At 57.7% G+C, this 14,095-nt stretch overlaps 1 protein-coding gene across 2 annotated transcripts in view; it reads left to right on the forward strand.

Annotated features, from left to right (window-relative positions):
- Nucleotides 1-13,865, forward strand: part of BIN3 (bridging integrator 3) — a 42,750-nt gene extending 28,885 nt beyond the window's left edge. For both annotated transcript variants that reach the window (XM_082729275.1, XM_082729274.1), the window contains 5 exons: nt 2,835-2,971; nt 3,517-3,557; nt 9,801-9,942; nt 10,158-10,292; nt 12,971-13,865. In XM_082729275.1, the coding sequence (XP_082585401.1) occupies nt 2,835-2,971; nt 3,517-3,557; nt 9,801-9,942; nt 10,158-10,292; nt 12,971-13,117 (602 nt within the window). In that variant the 3' untranslated portion in view covers nt 13,118-13,865. The remainder of the gene's footprint in view (nt 1-2,834; nt 2,972-3,516; nt 3,558-9,800; nt 9,943-10,157; nt 10,293-12,970) is intronic.
- Nucleotides 13,866-14,095: the final 230 nt, after the last annotated feature.

Genomic DNA, 14,095 nt, shown 5'->3' on the forward strand with positions numbered 1-14,095 from the left:
CTACTTGTACTCTTTCTATATATCAAGTAAATAAATAAAATCCATATTTTTTTCTAAGAATTTTATTTATATGACAGAGAGCACAAGCAAGCAGAGTAGCAGGTAGAGGGAGAAGGAGAAGCAGGCTCCCCACTGAGCAAGGAGCCAGATGTGGGGCTCGATCGCAGGACCTTGGGAACATGACCCAAGCCGAAGACAGTGGCTTAACCAACTGAGCCACTCAGGCGCCCTAGGAAATAAAATTAAAAAAAAAAAGAGAGAGAGAGAGAGAGGCTGTGACTTACTGCTTCCTTTCCTGGGTGCTTCTCCCAACAACCACAGGGTCGGAGCACAGATGAAGGGAAGGTAGTGTTTTCAGAGTGAGCGGCTCTAGAAGCAGTGGAATGTCAGAGACCCATGAAGTGGATAGCATGGTTTTCTAATAAAGAAATCAGGATAAACGGAGGACCCCTGGAGCCCGGAGTCGAGAGCAGAGTCTGGACAGAGAAGGCCCTCCTGAAATAGCGGTGCCCCAGCCCCGCCCAAGGCCTGCACCCCACAGCCGGTGCATCAGAGTCCCTGGAAGGCCCACCCTGAGGCAGTGCTGCTGCAGCTGGTCCAGGGACCTCATTTTGAGAACTGCTGCTCCAGATGGTTGAGGGGAATCAAATTTCCTGATCTTAGGGTCTCCTCAACTGCCTCGACAAGATCCAAAATCCCATCCCGCGTGCCCAGGCAAGTCCACCTGCATGTGACCAGTCTTTGTTGACTGTTACATTCTGAGGGTGCATCAGGGCTCCAGAGACCTATGTGGCGTCTAAGACGCCCCCTTTAAAGTTCAAAGACCGCCAGGCTCCCAGTTTGTGCTGGGCTGGCCACACCCTCCCAGTCCCTAAGAGTGGGGGCCCAGCAGCGCTCACAGAGGCCCGTGAGGACTCCCGGGGTCGGGGGAATTCCATGCTGTTAATTAACTTCAGAAGGTCTGGATGATTCGAACAGAGACAAAGGCAGGAAGTGTGAACGTTTCAGGAGAGAAAAGGAAAATTGGGAAGGAAGTCTTCCCCCATTCCAACTTTTCAGGGTTTTTTCTTCAAATATTAAAAAAAAAAAATTAGTGGAAGAAATTTTTCAAACACGTTTCCAGTTTTGTCTGAGGCTTTATCCTTTCATTATACCGTCTGAGGTCATCTCATAATCCAGGCAGGTTCCACATGATGTCTGCTCCTAAGCCTGCAAAGTCACTTCACAGCTTCGAAAGAGGGTTTTTTGCTCCATTGCTTCAACATTTCTGGGAGGTCTGCTTTCCTGGGCTTCTCCCATACTTTGCCCCTTTGCTGGGTGAAGGCAGCAAGCTCTCAGGTTCGAGAAAAAACCAGGACAAAAAACCTCTTCGTAGGCATGTGGAGGGGCCCGAGGGAAGAGGGCCCCCCCTGGTGGGCTTCTCTTTCTCCCCTTCCTCAAGGCGGGCTGGGGTTGGCCTTAGGGATGCTCCCTCCTTAGATGCAGGGGCCAGGCGAGGCCACATCTGTCATGAACTGGAGTGACCCTTCTTTCATCCATGCAAAGACGTTTTTTCACATTTAATAACATCTCTGAAATCAAGACACCGTGGCACTTGATAGCGTTTAGTTGGCACTTTTGTCCTTTCCTAATGGTCTGTGCGGTAACGATGTATCTTGCGATTGCTAGCATCTTAAATTCATGGCATGAAATAGTAATATATTCAGAAACTTGTTTTCCCCTGAGACCTTGAAACTGGCACAGACAGTATGGAGCAGGCCGGGCCCTTCTCCGGTCTCTCGTCCTGCCCCTGTAGAATTTTTTTTTTACAAGTAATGGAGACCTAAAAACTTGTCTGGGACCAAGAACCCCAGAGCTGCTGATAGAGCTCCCTCCGAGGCCCTGTGATCTCCGGGCTCCCCATATGTCACACAGGGTGTCAGAACATATGGACAAGGCTACCGAGGGGCAGTGGTCTCCGTGCATGGGGAAATTACCTTGGACAGCATAAGCAGATACCCTGGCAGAGCCTGTGGGGCCCAACCACAGTATCTCCAGGCCTGGTCAAGCAGTGGACGGGAGGCAGGTGCCTGGAGGCGGGGCCTGGCTTGGCCATTGTTGCTGTCTGACCTGTAGGCCATTTTGAGCTCTTCTGAGCCTCACCTGCCTCATCTGGGAAATGGAGCCAAAATACACCACCCCAGATGTCTCCTGGGTTGTTGGAGCCCTGAATGAAATGGGGGTGGGGGGAGTAGTGGGGTGGAACCCATTGACAGCTTTGGAGTTCTTGGTCTGGTACAGGTTTTTAAGGCTCCATTGTTGGGAGACACAATGAGAGAGGGAACACAAGCAGGGGGAGTGGGAGAGGAAGAAGCAGGCTTCCCACCAAGTAGGGCATCCAGCGCAGGACCCAATCCCAGGACTCCGGGATCATGACCTGAACTGAAGGCAGATGCTTAACGACTGAACCACCCAGGCACTCCTAAGAGTTTCTTTAAAATGCACGTTCTTGGATTCCAGACTTATTGAATGAGAATCTGTAGAGCTAGAAATAAGTATTTTTTTATAGCTTCCCACCCAAATGATTCTGTTAAAATCTAGAGTTCAGAAAATTAAGTCATTGCAAAAGGTAAAGCCTCTCAAAAGAATTACCCAGAGTGGCATCCAATGGTCAGGAACAGTCACCGGACAGTAAGGACTTGTGACTCATGCTCTCTGGTACTCCAAAGCTTTTATGGTGTGCAGCCTGGGGGAGGTCAGGGTATGGCCCCTGGACTGCAGGAGGACGGGGTTCCTGGCAACAAGACCTTGAAGCCTGTCCCTTCCCAGGTTCACTGAGCTTTGACCTCTTACAGCCATGTCCAAGTCTGCCGTGAAGATATCCTTGGACTTGCTCTCCAATCCCCTCTGCGAGCAAGACCAGGACTTCCTGAACATGGTGACAGCTCTGGACACGGCCATGAAGCGGATGGATGCCTTCAACCAGGAAAAGGTAAGTGGGGTCTCTCCTGCCTTCTCACGGCTTCTGTGTGGGTGGAGTGCCTATACGGAGTCCTTAATGGGCTTGGTCTTCTCTTCGGCCGCCTTCAAGCCCTCTGAGGCCCGAGTGTTGCAAGCCCTGGGAGCTCTTTCCCAGCCCTGCCTCAGCCCTGGTTGCTTCCCATGGTTCACTCACCGTGAGAGCTGTGCACGCCTGCAGCCCCTTTCCCTCGCTATTGTTGCCCACCCGGCCTCCCCACGGAGCAGGGCTGCCGTGGGCGAGCGGGAGGACACCTGACCTGAAACCAGAACCAGAACAGTACTCCCTGCTGCCCTCAGGCGTCCTGGGTGTCAGCTCACTGCAGCAGCAGAGTTGGGGTGCCCCACCTGCCAGTCCCGTCCCAGTCCCCCCAGCCTGGGTCTCGTCCCTGCCCGGGGTTCTCAGCAGAGCCCCGAGGCTGCTTTTCTCTTCTCAGGAACCTGGCTGGAGCCTCCCGTTTGAGGAAGAGTCTGACTTCCCCTCGGTGTTGATGTCTTTGGGTTTTTTGCTCTTAACAGGTGAACCAGATTCAAAAGACTGTGATTGAACCCTTAAAAAAGTAAGTAAAGGTCGTCTGGGGACCCCTGGGCTCAGGGCACTTATTGGAAAGGCAGGCCCACTGGCCAGTTGGTGGCCAGATAGCGTCTCTAGCAGCCTGTTTCCAGATGCACGCGGGGCTGACCAGAATCACAACAGGGACACCAGCCTCGGGCCCCGTGGTCCCCGGGGGTGGTTCGTGTGGTGGCTCCAGAGCGCGCGCACCTGGCCCTGGTGCGCCCAGTGACCATGAGGCACTTCCGATCTGCCGCGCCGGACGACCTCTGCTCTGGTGGTCACTTGGCCATTTTCCCCTTTGTTCCTGGTGGAGAAGCAGAGGGCCCGGAGCTTGCTGCGTTGGGCGAGCAGAGATCTCGGCCGGCCCTCTGCGGGGATGGGCAGGGCCTTTCATCTCCCCGCCACGCTGGGAGAGCAGCTGCCTGGAGCGTTCGGCTTTTGAAATGTGGGGGTGGCTGCACATGGGGAAGGGCGCAGCAGCGGGGTCCTGCCTGGGAAGGTCCCCTAACTCGTGACCTGTCAGGGTCAAAAGTTCTTCTGTAAGACTCATTTTCTCTCCGGCAGGCCCTGGGCAGTGATCAGACGGGCCTATTCCCTGAGTCCCCAGAGGGGGTGGGCCGGGGGTGGGCAGGAGGAGCATTGCCTTGAAGCTCCCGGATCACTTCATCTTCCCCCCCAGCCTCTCCCAAACTGCCTCTGACCTAGAAAGGCTCCCGCTCCAGCCCGGCAGCTGCACTTTATTACCTCTCCTGTGGTGGTCCCTGGCAGCTGCCTCACCAGGCCCGGGTAATGAGGCTCTGCTAATTACCATTAGGCCTGGACCGAGGCCCGGAGGGAGACGAAGAGAGCAGGTTTTGGTCCTCCAGCCCCTGGCATTGGGGCTCTGGAGCTCTTCGCTCCCTGTTCGGGTCCAAGGGGTGGGGTTAGGGAAAGCTGTTTCTAGGCCTGGGCTGTCTGGAGACTCGGCCTGCGTGGGAAGAGATTTTTCCCTGCATCCCCCATTCCTTCCCTGAACCCCGGCCCTCTGTCCCTTGCTCGGCCCCGGGTCGCAGGGTCCCATGAGGAACTGGGTGCCGAGGAGGCTGGTGGCTTGGGAGGGAGGTGTCAGCAGGAGCTCCATTGCTGGCAGCCTTCTGACCGGGTCTCTGGGACCGAGGGTCGACAACTGGATGGGAAGGACCAGGGGCCGCCACCGAGGCTGCCATGGACACCCACGGCTAGCAGAGCTAGGCAGGGGACACCAGCTCAGAGAACAAGGGGACTGACTCCCATCTCGATTTCACAACCAAGGAGGCGGCCTTGAAATCTGATGCCTGGCTTCTAGAGCCAAATGGAGAGAAATCCCGGCTGCTTCCCACCGCCCCAGCAGCCCACCACCTGCCAGGAAGGTGGGTGAGCAGCACAGTGGGCGGGCACCATCTCCGCAGCAGATCCGCTGACCTCTGCCTGAGCCTCCCAGGCCTGCCTGCCTCCCTGGCAGGCTCCTCCATCCCAGCGCCGACATGCGATCTCCCCTAACCACATAAAACCGGCACTGCCTGTTGCCGCCTCTTGCCAGGAGAGACGCTCCCGGGGACCCCGGTACCGGAAACAGGAAACTGCAGCTTTCCTGTCCTCTGATGAAGAACATCGCCACATGGCTGCCCAGCCGCCCCCAGTCTCCCCCCAGGGGGCTTGGCCTCTAATCCCCCAGTCTCTGGGCTGCGTTCACATGGTCGGATGGGGATGCTTTCAATTTCCCTTTCCTGGTGGGTGGAAGATCCCGGCTGTGTGGGCACGGATTGAGGAATGGCAGGCATTCCCCACCAGGGCCGGCTGCTCGCAGCCTACCTCCCAGCCGGCCTCTTTCTCCTTCCCCCTTTCCCTCCTCCCTCTCTCTGCCTCCTCACCCCATCACTTGGGGCGTGGGGGGGGGCAGTTTGGTTGAACCTTAGGACAGTCATAGTCACCTGGGCAGAGCTTCAGTGACGGTGTGGCGTGGGCCCAGCCCAGTTCGTCCTTCTTGGAAGCATAGACACAGCACAGATTTTAGGAGCTTGCGACCTAGGCGGATGCCAAAGTGGCACCCTCTGGAAGAAGGATCCGGATGGTCTGTAATCGCCACAGTGGTGCTGTGCGGTGGGCGGGCCAGCATACCCGCAGCCCTGGCCAGGTCCCTGCTCCTCTGAGTCGGTTTTCCCATCTATCGAAGGGGAGGCCTGAAGTCCATCCCTGTGGTGGCTCAAGTCTGCGCTCAGGAGGAAGGGGACAGAGGCGGCTATGGGCTGAAGTGGTGGCTTGTGGTGGGTTGGGCTGCCTATGGAAAGTAGAGTCTGCCTGTGGGCCCTGGCCCAGGGCCTTCCGTGTTTGCAGTGTTCCCCGTGATCCCCGTCACCGCTAATTATCAGGGAAAGTGGGACACTGAGCAGAGGGGGTCCAGCTTTCCAGCCTTGTTTCTTAGTGGCAGCCCGGTGAAAGTGTGCACTTCTGGCCTCGGGGAGAGCCAGGTCCCCCACCTTTCCTGGTCAGCTGAAATCAGCAGGTACCCCTGAGCAGTCGTGGGAGCAAGTCTGAGAAGGCCCAGGGAGCAGCCTGTGCCTACCCCACTTCCCTGCCCCCTTTCTTCCCTGACCTGAGGATGGAGGAGAGCACCAGACACTCCACACCTGGGGCCCTGGACCGCTGCCATCCGGGCTCCTGGCCTTGCTCCCCAGCCTGGTGCCCACACTGCCCAGCGCAGGGAGCCGGCAGAGTCTCTCGTGTCATGTCCACATAGTTAATGGGGGGGTGGGGCCTCACTGGGGCAGTAACCGGAACCAGGATTACAGAGCCCTGGGCCGCCACGTTTTTGTCTGCCACCTCAAATGCACTGTCTGGTCTCCCTGCCCGCCCTCAGTTCACCCACTTTAATGTAAGTAGGGCATGACACCTGCCTCTTCCCGCAAGGGAGTCCCGGAGCCCAGGGCCCAAAGCCACCCAGGTGGTAAGTGACTCCTGACCCGCCTGTGATGACCTAAGCCAGCTAAGCCTCCTGAGGCCTCTTGGTGTGACTGAGGGGTACCATCTTGGGTGGCAGAAGTTACCGTGGTAAAGAGATGTTTGGCTCTAACAGAGCAGCTGGGGCCAGTGTGCGCTGGGGCCACTTCTTCCCCACAGGGAACAGGTGGTCTTGCTTCCAGAGACTGAGCCCCGTCTTGGAGGCACACCCACTCTTACACTTGGTGGGCCCTCAGGTTGCCTGGGATCGTGTGGGCATCTGTAGTCCTGGCCCCATGCCTTGCTCCCTCCTTGGGGCCCGGGGCTTGGCCCCCCATTGGGAGTCCTATCTCCTTTATAAGCTGATCCAGTCCTTGCATGTAGTCGGTGTCTCTGGTGCCTTTGACACAGGAAGGCTCTGGGAACCGACCCCCAGTGACAACAAAGGACGAGCGGAAAGACAAGTGCTGCTGGGGTCAGAGGGTATCCAGAACTGCACCATCAACCAGTGTGGTGGTCATCCCACCCAGCCCCCGAGACCGTGCCCCGCGTGCTGTGTTCATGCTGCTGCCCTCTTTCTAATAGAAAACGCTTCACCTGCTGCTTCCTGCTCCTCGTCCTGTCTGCGCCCACTCCCCCCAAGGCCACCTGCAGCACGGACAGCAGAGGCCCTGGCCCTGGGGCCACCTAGTCAAGTCAATTCTAATAAGAGAATGAGGGTGCCAGCAGTGGCCCCTGGTCTGGCTGGGGTGGAGGGGGAGGTGCTCTCTCTCTCAGGCTCCATTGCACCTGCTGCCTTGAGCCCCCACCTCTCAGCTGCTGGTCACCCTCCTAGGAAGGGAGAGGGGTTCGCCTAGCCACTGAGACCCCATCAGAGAGCCCCTACCAGAGGCACAAATGGCGAGGCCAGTCCTTGCCGGTGATCTCATCTCTGCAGACCTACCATGGATTGGAGGGAGCGAGGGGACACCTTTGTCCTGGAGGTAGCCAGTCCCCACACCCAGTTCGCACAGCACCAAGGAGACCTCTTCTGCGGTCAGATCTGTCGTTCACTGTTGATTTGATGACTGATTGGTCTAAGGGCATGTCTTAGCCACTTTTAGCCTTTCCAGTGGGGTAGTGAGCCCATCAGCACTCCCCATTCATTAAAGGGATGCGTTTTAGTGCCCTTTCTTAGGGATAAGCCTTTTGTTCCACCAGAATCTCCTGCCAGCATCCCTTAGCCTTGGCTGGGAAATTCAGTGCTTTGGTCAAATTTATATTCTCTGTTCTCTGGCAAAAAAACAAAACAAAAAAAAACATTATTCTGTGTCACAGGCACTCTTGACTTGATGAGGTTTTTTTGTTTGTTTGTTTGTTTGTTTTAAGATTTCACTTATTTACTTGACAGAGACAGAGATCACAAGTAGGCAGAGAGGCAGGCAGAGAGAGAGGAGGAAGCAGGCTCCCTGCCTTGCAGAGAGCCCGATGCGGGGCTCGATCCCAGGACCCTGAGATCACGACCCGAGCGGAAGGCAGAGGCTTTAACCCACTGAGCCACCCAGGTGCCCCTGATGAGGCTTTTAAAAACCAAATTCATCTGGGGCACCTGGGTGGCTCAGTTGGTTAAGTGACTGCCTTCGGTTCAGGTCATGATCCTGGAGTCCCGGAATCGAGTCCCACATCGGGCTTGCTGCTCAGCAGAAGTCTGCTTCTCCCACTCACTTCCTCTTCTCTCATGCTCTCTCTCTTTCATTGTCTCTCTCTGCCTCTCAAATAAATAAATATTTAAAAAAAAATTTTATCTAACTAGAATTTTAAATAAAAAAGTGAAAAGAAAGAACCCCAACTTTGTGGGCATACCCCTTTGAGAGGCAGACTTGGAGAATCGTTCCTGATGTGGCATCCAGGCTATCTAATCGTGGCCTGGGAGCTCCTGGGCACCCATGAAGGGGGGAGTCCCCGCCACGTGCTCCTGCCTCTGAGTTGCCCCCTCTGGGGCTAGCAGCCTCAAATAACCCCAGGGCTGCCACCACCCTTTACCTCGGTTGCGGGGCCAGATCTGCTCGGGCTGCAGGCTCCCCCGGTTTACAGAGCAGACACCTGCCGCATCCCACAACAGCGACAGCTCCCCCTGCCCTGCAGGCTTTGCATTCAGGGAAGCTGGCCTGTCCCCTCCTGTCCAGAACACCTGCTTGCAGGTTTCTTGGTCTTCAACACTTATTAATCAAGAGAAGGGCAGCATCCCTGCCTGGGATGCGGTCCTGCCCTCTGTCTATCTCACGATCTCCTTGCCCTTCCTGATTAAAGATGACACCTGTCGCAGAGATGATGCCCACAGGGGCCAAAGTGTCCACTGCCACTCTGTGTGAATGGCATGCTCCTCAGCCTTTCCCTGTGGTCCTTTAGAATGGTGGGTGGGGTGGGGGAGCCAGGCAGATGCCCTTAAGTTTTCCCCAAACATCTGGTTGGACGGTTGTCACCATTTCAGTGGGAGAACCAGAGGATTCCTACTTGTGCCATGGTCTGCTGATAGAAATAGCTCAGACTAGGTTTTTTGTTTTTGTTTTTGTTTTTGTTTTTGTTTTTGTTTTAAAGACGCCACTTATTTATTTGATAGAGACACAGCGAGAGAGGGAGCACAAGCAGGGGGAGCAGGAGAGGGAGAAACAGACTTCCTGTCAAGCAGGGAGCCTGATGTGGGGCTCCATCCCAGGACCCTGGGATCATGACCTGAGCTGAAGACAGACACTTAATGACTGAGCCTCCCAGGTACCCCCCAGACTAGGTTTTGACTGTAGGTGTCACCTGCTAGCGTCAGGATGAGGTGGTGGGGAGGTGCCAGAGAACTGGGACTCCTGAGCTCTCTGCTGCATGGTCACTACTTCATGGCAACCTTGGACGTGTCATGTTGTGTCTCTCTGACCTCAGTTTTGATTGTTGTATGAAAGGAAGATGTTGGGCCAAGGAGTGCGAGGAGTCTTCAGCTCTGCCATTGTTCTGTTCTGGGTCTCTGCCATGGCCAGGGCCATGTGAGGCAGGCGGGGGAGGAGCAGTGGCCGCGACAGTGGCTCCCAGCATTCCCACCCCCGTGGCTCATCTCAGGTCAGCAGGCTGACCCTTGGCCCTGCCTTCTTTCCCTCGGCCTGACCCCAGAGAGCACCCTTAGTGGCAGGAGCTCATCCAGCGCCGGGGCCTCAGCTGGTGTGCTCGCGCCAAACCCCCAAGTGCACTCAGCAGGCGCACGGGCTATGCGCTTGGCAGCACCCCAAGCTGCTAAGCCACAGCTCGCAGAATGGCCTGTGTCCGACAGGTTCGGCAGTGTCTTCCCAAGCCTCAACATGGCCGTGAAGCGGCGGGAGCAGGCCTTGCAGGACTACCGGAGGCTGCAGGCCAAGGTGGAGAAGTACGAGGAGAAGGAGAAGACGGGGCCCGTGCTGGCCAAACTCCACCAGGTACCAAGGAAAGGGAGCAGTGGATATGGACAGCGGGCCCTGTGGGACCCTGCACCCAGGCCTCCTCCACCTGGGGACCGACTCCGGGGCTGTGGGAGCAAGGCACAGATGTTCCAATGCTCCCCACCCACCTACCCCCAGCACACACATCGTGCCCCCAGCGTGGATGCCAGGTCAGCCACCAGGAGCCCTGACCCCGACGTCTTGCTTTCCAGGCCCGAGAAGAGCTGCGGCCTGTGCGGGACGACTTCGAGGCCAAGAACAAGCAGCTCCTGGATGAGATGCCGCGGTTCTACCACAGCCGGCTCGACTACTTCCAGCCCAGCTTTGAGGCCCTGATCCGAGCCCAGGTGAGGACGCCGCGGCACTCTTGCTCTGCAGGGAGCCAGTGCCGGGCTTTGTAGCGCCTCCCGGGCCGCCACCTGCAGCTGGAAGGGTGCTCGGCCGCTCTACTCTCTGCTAAGATGGTGGCACTGCCACCCTGCCCCAGGCACGGCCTCCGGGGACTGCATCTGCCGATGTTTACTCCACTTCCTGACTTGGCTCCTCCATTGCTCTCTGCCCTGGGATGAGGTGCCTTTTTGTTGAACGGCTTTTCCCCCACGTCCTCTCCCTCCTGCCCCCTGGAGAAACAGGCCACACTGTCAGTGCCCCCACTTTGGCAGGCAGGTTCTCAGCATGGCGTGCTCAGCCAGCCACAGAGGCCTACAGGGGGAAGGCACCTTGCTCAATACCCTGTGTCTGCACTTCCCCACTCTTTACTCCCCTTCATTAGGCAGGTACTGCAGGGTGGCCTGACGTCTAGCTGCCCCTGGAGGGGTGTCTGAACCCTGGGGAGGGCCATGCTCCAGGCACCTGCCTGGGCACCCAGCCATGGTGTGCCTTCCAGAACGGCAAGCTGGCCCCAGGCTGGGTGTGCGTGACAGTGTGGGAATAGCACCCTGGTCGGACTGCTAGAGGATTGGACACAGGCTAAGACCCTGTCTCCCACTCCTCGGGTGTAAGGACACAGAATGTAGCACAGAGCTCCTGTCCTCCTCACCTGCCATTCAAGCCATTAGCAGGGATTTTTCTCCCCATTTGTAAGAGAAAATGTCAAGGTGCCAAAGCCAAGAGGTCTGCGCCAGGTGGGACCCCCAACCTGCGGCAGGAGCTCAGCACGCTGCCGCTTTTCCCTCAGTTCCCCGTCACTAGCAAAGCTCAAGGCTCAGCCACTTCCAGGCCACTTCTGCTCTTGGCCTGGGTGTCTGGCGCCCTCCAGCGGACACATTCATTCCTTGCAGTCAACAGGCACAGGCGCACCGAAGACGGGATTCCGCCTCCCCAGTTTATCGTCTTTGGACGCTACCCAAACGTATGGGGCTGCCCACCTGGGCTCCGAAACCCTGAGCAGGGTTGATGGTGGAGCTGGACCTTGTTAGTGACAATGTTCTGGGTCACTAGGGAGAAATGAGGCAGAACATTGAACTTACACAAGTGAGGGGCTCTGCACCTGCCCCCAGAGCATTGCCCCTAGAGGTGAGGGCTTCCTTCCAGCAGTTCAGCCCTGGCCCCGTGGAGGAATGTGTTTAAGGAGACCCCTGCCTTCCCCGTCCTGCGCCACCACCGCCCCTGCTCCCCACCCCCACCCCGCCACGTGCTGCCTGGCCCCTCCATTCTGTTCACAGTAGGACACTCCAGGGTGCCCAGAGGGGCAAAGGGTATCCCTGTAACCAGGCAGTGGGGTGGCTGGGGGCTGTTTGCTGCCTCCTCGGCACCAGCCTCCCCCTCCCGAGGCTGTTGCTGCCATTAGTCACTAGAGAAGTGAGCATTCCCAGTGACTCAGCCTTCGCAGTGCGGCTCTGGGGCAGGGAGTGGGGGGCAGGGCGGGCCAGCCCCTGCCTTCCCCCAGCATGAGTTCAGGCCCATGGGCACACCTTCATTTAGCTCCCCCCTCCACACAGTGGATATCCAGCTGTGGGAGTGCGGGAGACACCTGAGCCACAACCCTGTCCCCAAACTTGCTCTGCCTTGCCTTGCGGTACTAGCACTCTGGGCTCTCCCCAGAGACAGCTTGAAGCTGGAGGTGACATGACTTAGGGGTGTCCAAGTAGTGTTTTGAAGAGCATGAATCGTTTTCATTAAAGTAGGTGTTTGCCTTTGATCATGAGGTGGAGACTGAGGCAGAAGTGGCCCCTGGAAAAGGTGCTGGGTCTGAGCAGCTGGCGGCTGGCTGTGACCTGCTGGTGGGTCGCCCCCATGCGTCAGCTCGCCCGCACTCCCCTGCCATGCGGCTCTCCCGTCAGCCCCGATGCCACACATGCAGGCACGGGCAACGCGCTGGGCTCTGAGCCCTGCCTTCGGAGCCACACAGCCGAGGTAACGCTGAGTATGTGGTGCCACCTGTCGACAGCGGGACAGCTCAGGAAGTAACAGACGGCTAGGGAGGGTCCCCTTCCTCGCCTTTCCTTCTCAGATGGACTCCTGGAGCTCTGGGGGCCTGCCACACCCTTCCTCCTCTGGATGAAGGTGTCCGGCTTCTAGCTCCGCTAAAGCAGCGTCTAGTCAGTGCCTGCCTCCCTGGTTTTCCCAGGACCTGCCTAGGTGTCCTAGGGGCTAATTCCCCCACCCCGGCCTTGGGCCTCCTCCACCTCCCTGCACAGCACCCTCTGCCCCTCAGCTGCCTGGAAGGCTTGGAGGCAGAACCCCCTCCTTCACCTCACCAAGGACCCGCTGCTTCCCACCTCCTTTGACTTACTACCATCCTGGCTGCAGCAGTGGGTGTTCCCGAGGGGCTGGGGGCGACAGCTTCAGTCTCCCTGCTGGCCACACAGTTTCAGAAGACAGGCTGAGGGCAGGGGCAGTGATGGAGGGAGAAGTGGAAACCAGCCCCCTTCACTCAGCGTGGGTGCTCTGCTTGAGGGAACAGCAGCGTGCCGGCCTCTAGGATGTTCTCTGGCCCCTCCTGTCCTGCTGTGCCTAGTGGGGTGCAAGGCCATGGGTCCTGGTACCCCAGGAGCCCAGCACCTGCCAACCTCGTCGTCCGCAGGTTGGGTACTACTCTGAAATGCAGAAGATCTTCGGAGACTTGACCCAGCAGCTTGACCAGCCCGGCAACCCTGATGAGCAGCGGGAGAGGGAGAACGAAGCCAGACTGAGCGAGCTCAGAGCCCTCTCCATTGTGGCTGATGACTGAGTCCCTGCCACTCTTTTGAAGACACCTGGGACACAAGTCAACCTGTATGGTCTTTGCCCTTGCCAAGCTTAGGCTCAGGCGTCAGCCAGCAGAAGGCCCTCCCGAGAGACATACAGGGACCCCACTCTACCTCACTGACCCTCTGCAGTGAGCCTGGCACCAGGAGCCCCAAGCAGGCTGCCAGCCCCCCACCCATAGCAAGAGCCCAGACGGTAAGCAGGGCAGAGAAAGCCCGGGGGCCTTCTCATTTCCAAAAGAACCGTCCAGAGGGCATCCTGGCTTAGGCCCTGAGCCAGCTTCCAGCCTTCAAAGGCACAGGCTCTGTCTGCTCACCTGAGGTCTTAGCCTTGCTTGCATGGGTGTGATCACATCTACCTCCAAAGATCCATCCTGGGGAGTCCACCTACCCTCACTGCCTTTCCGCTTCAGACTCCTTTTTTCTGAAGAGGCCCAAGACACTGCCATGGGGAACGGAAGAGCTGCAGTTCCCCCAGCCCGGACAGACCCCTCACTCCAGCCTCCCAGCACCACAAAAACTGGCTTAGCCCGCCTCTGTCCAAGTGCAGAGAAGAGCCCCAAGCCTTGTAGATTCCTTAGGAAACACAACTCAGCTTGTGTCATTCGGCTACCAACCGCACAAATGTCACACCCTCACAGGTCTCAGAGTCAGAATAGTGGGTTTGTCTCCCCGAAATACTTGTAATTTTATTTTTTCAAGTGAAGTTTTCAATAAAATCGCCAGCTGTTACTGTGCTGTGACTGAGAGCCACCCTGGGTTTGTCAGGCTTGTGCTGCCCCGTTGAGCACCCCTGCCGCATTGCCTCTCTCCACCAGCAGGCGGCGGGGCCCAAGAGCATGGGGCGGAGGGGGGGAGGCAGCCGGGGCGGGGGCAGCCCTTCCCACTGCCCCGCCCCACCATCTGGAAGGAGGGCTGGGAGAAAGGGGGCAGCACAGGACCACCTAAAAGAGGAAAAAGGG

The sequence above is a fragment of the Mustela nivalis genome (genome assembly GCF_964662115.1).
Source record: "Mustela nivalis genome assembly, chromosome: 4".
NCBI classification, from domain to species: domain Eukaryota; kingdom Metazoa; phylum Chordata; class Mammalia; order Carnivora; family Mustelidae; genus Mustela; species Mustela nivalis.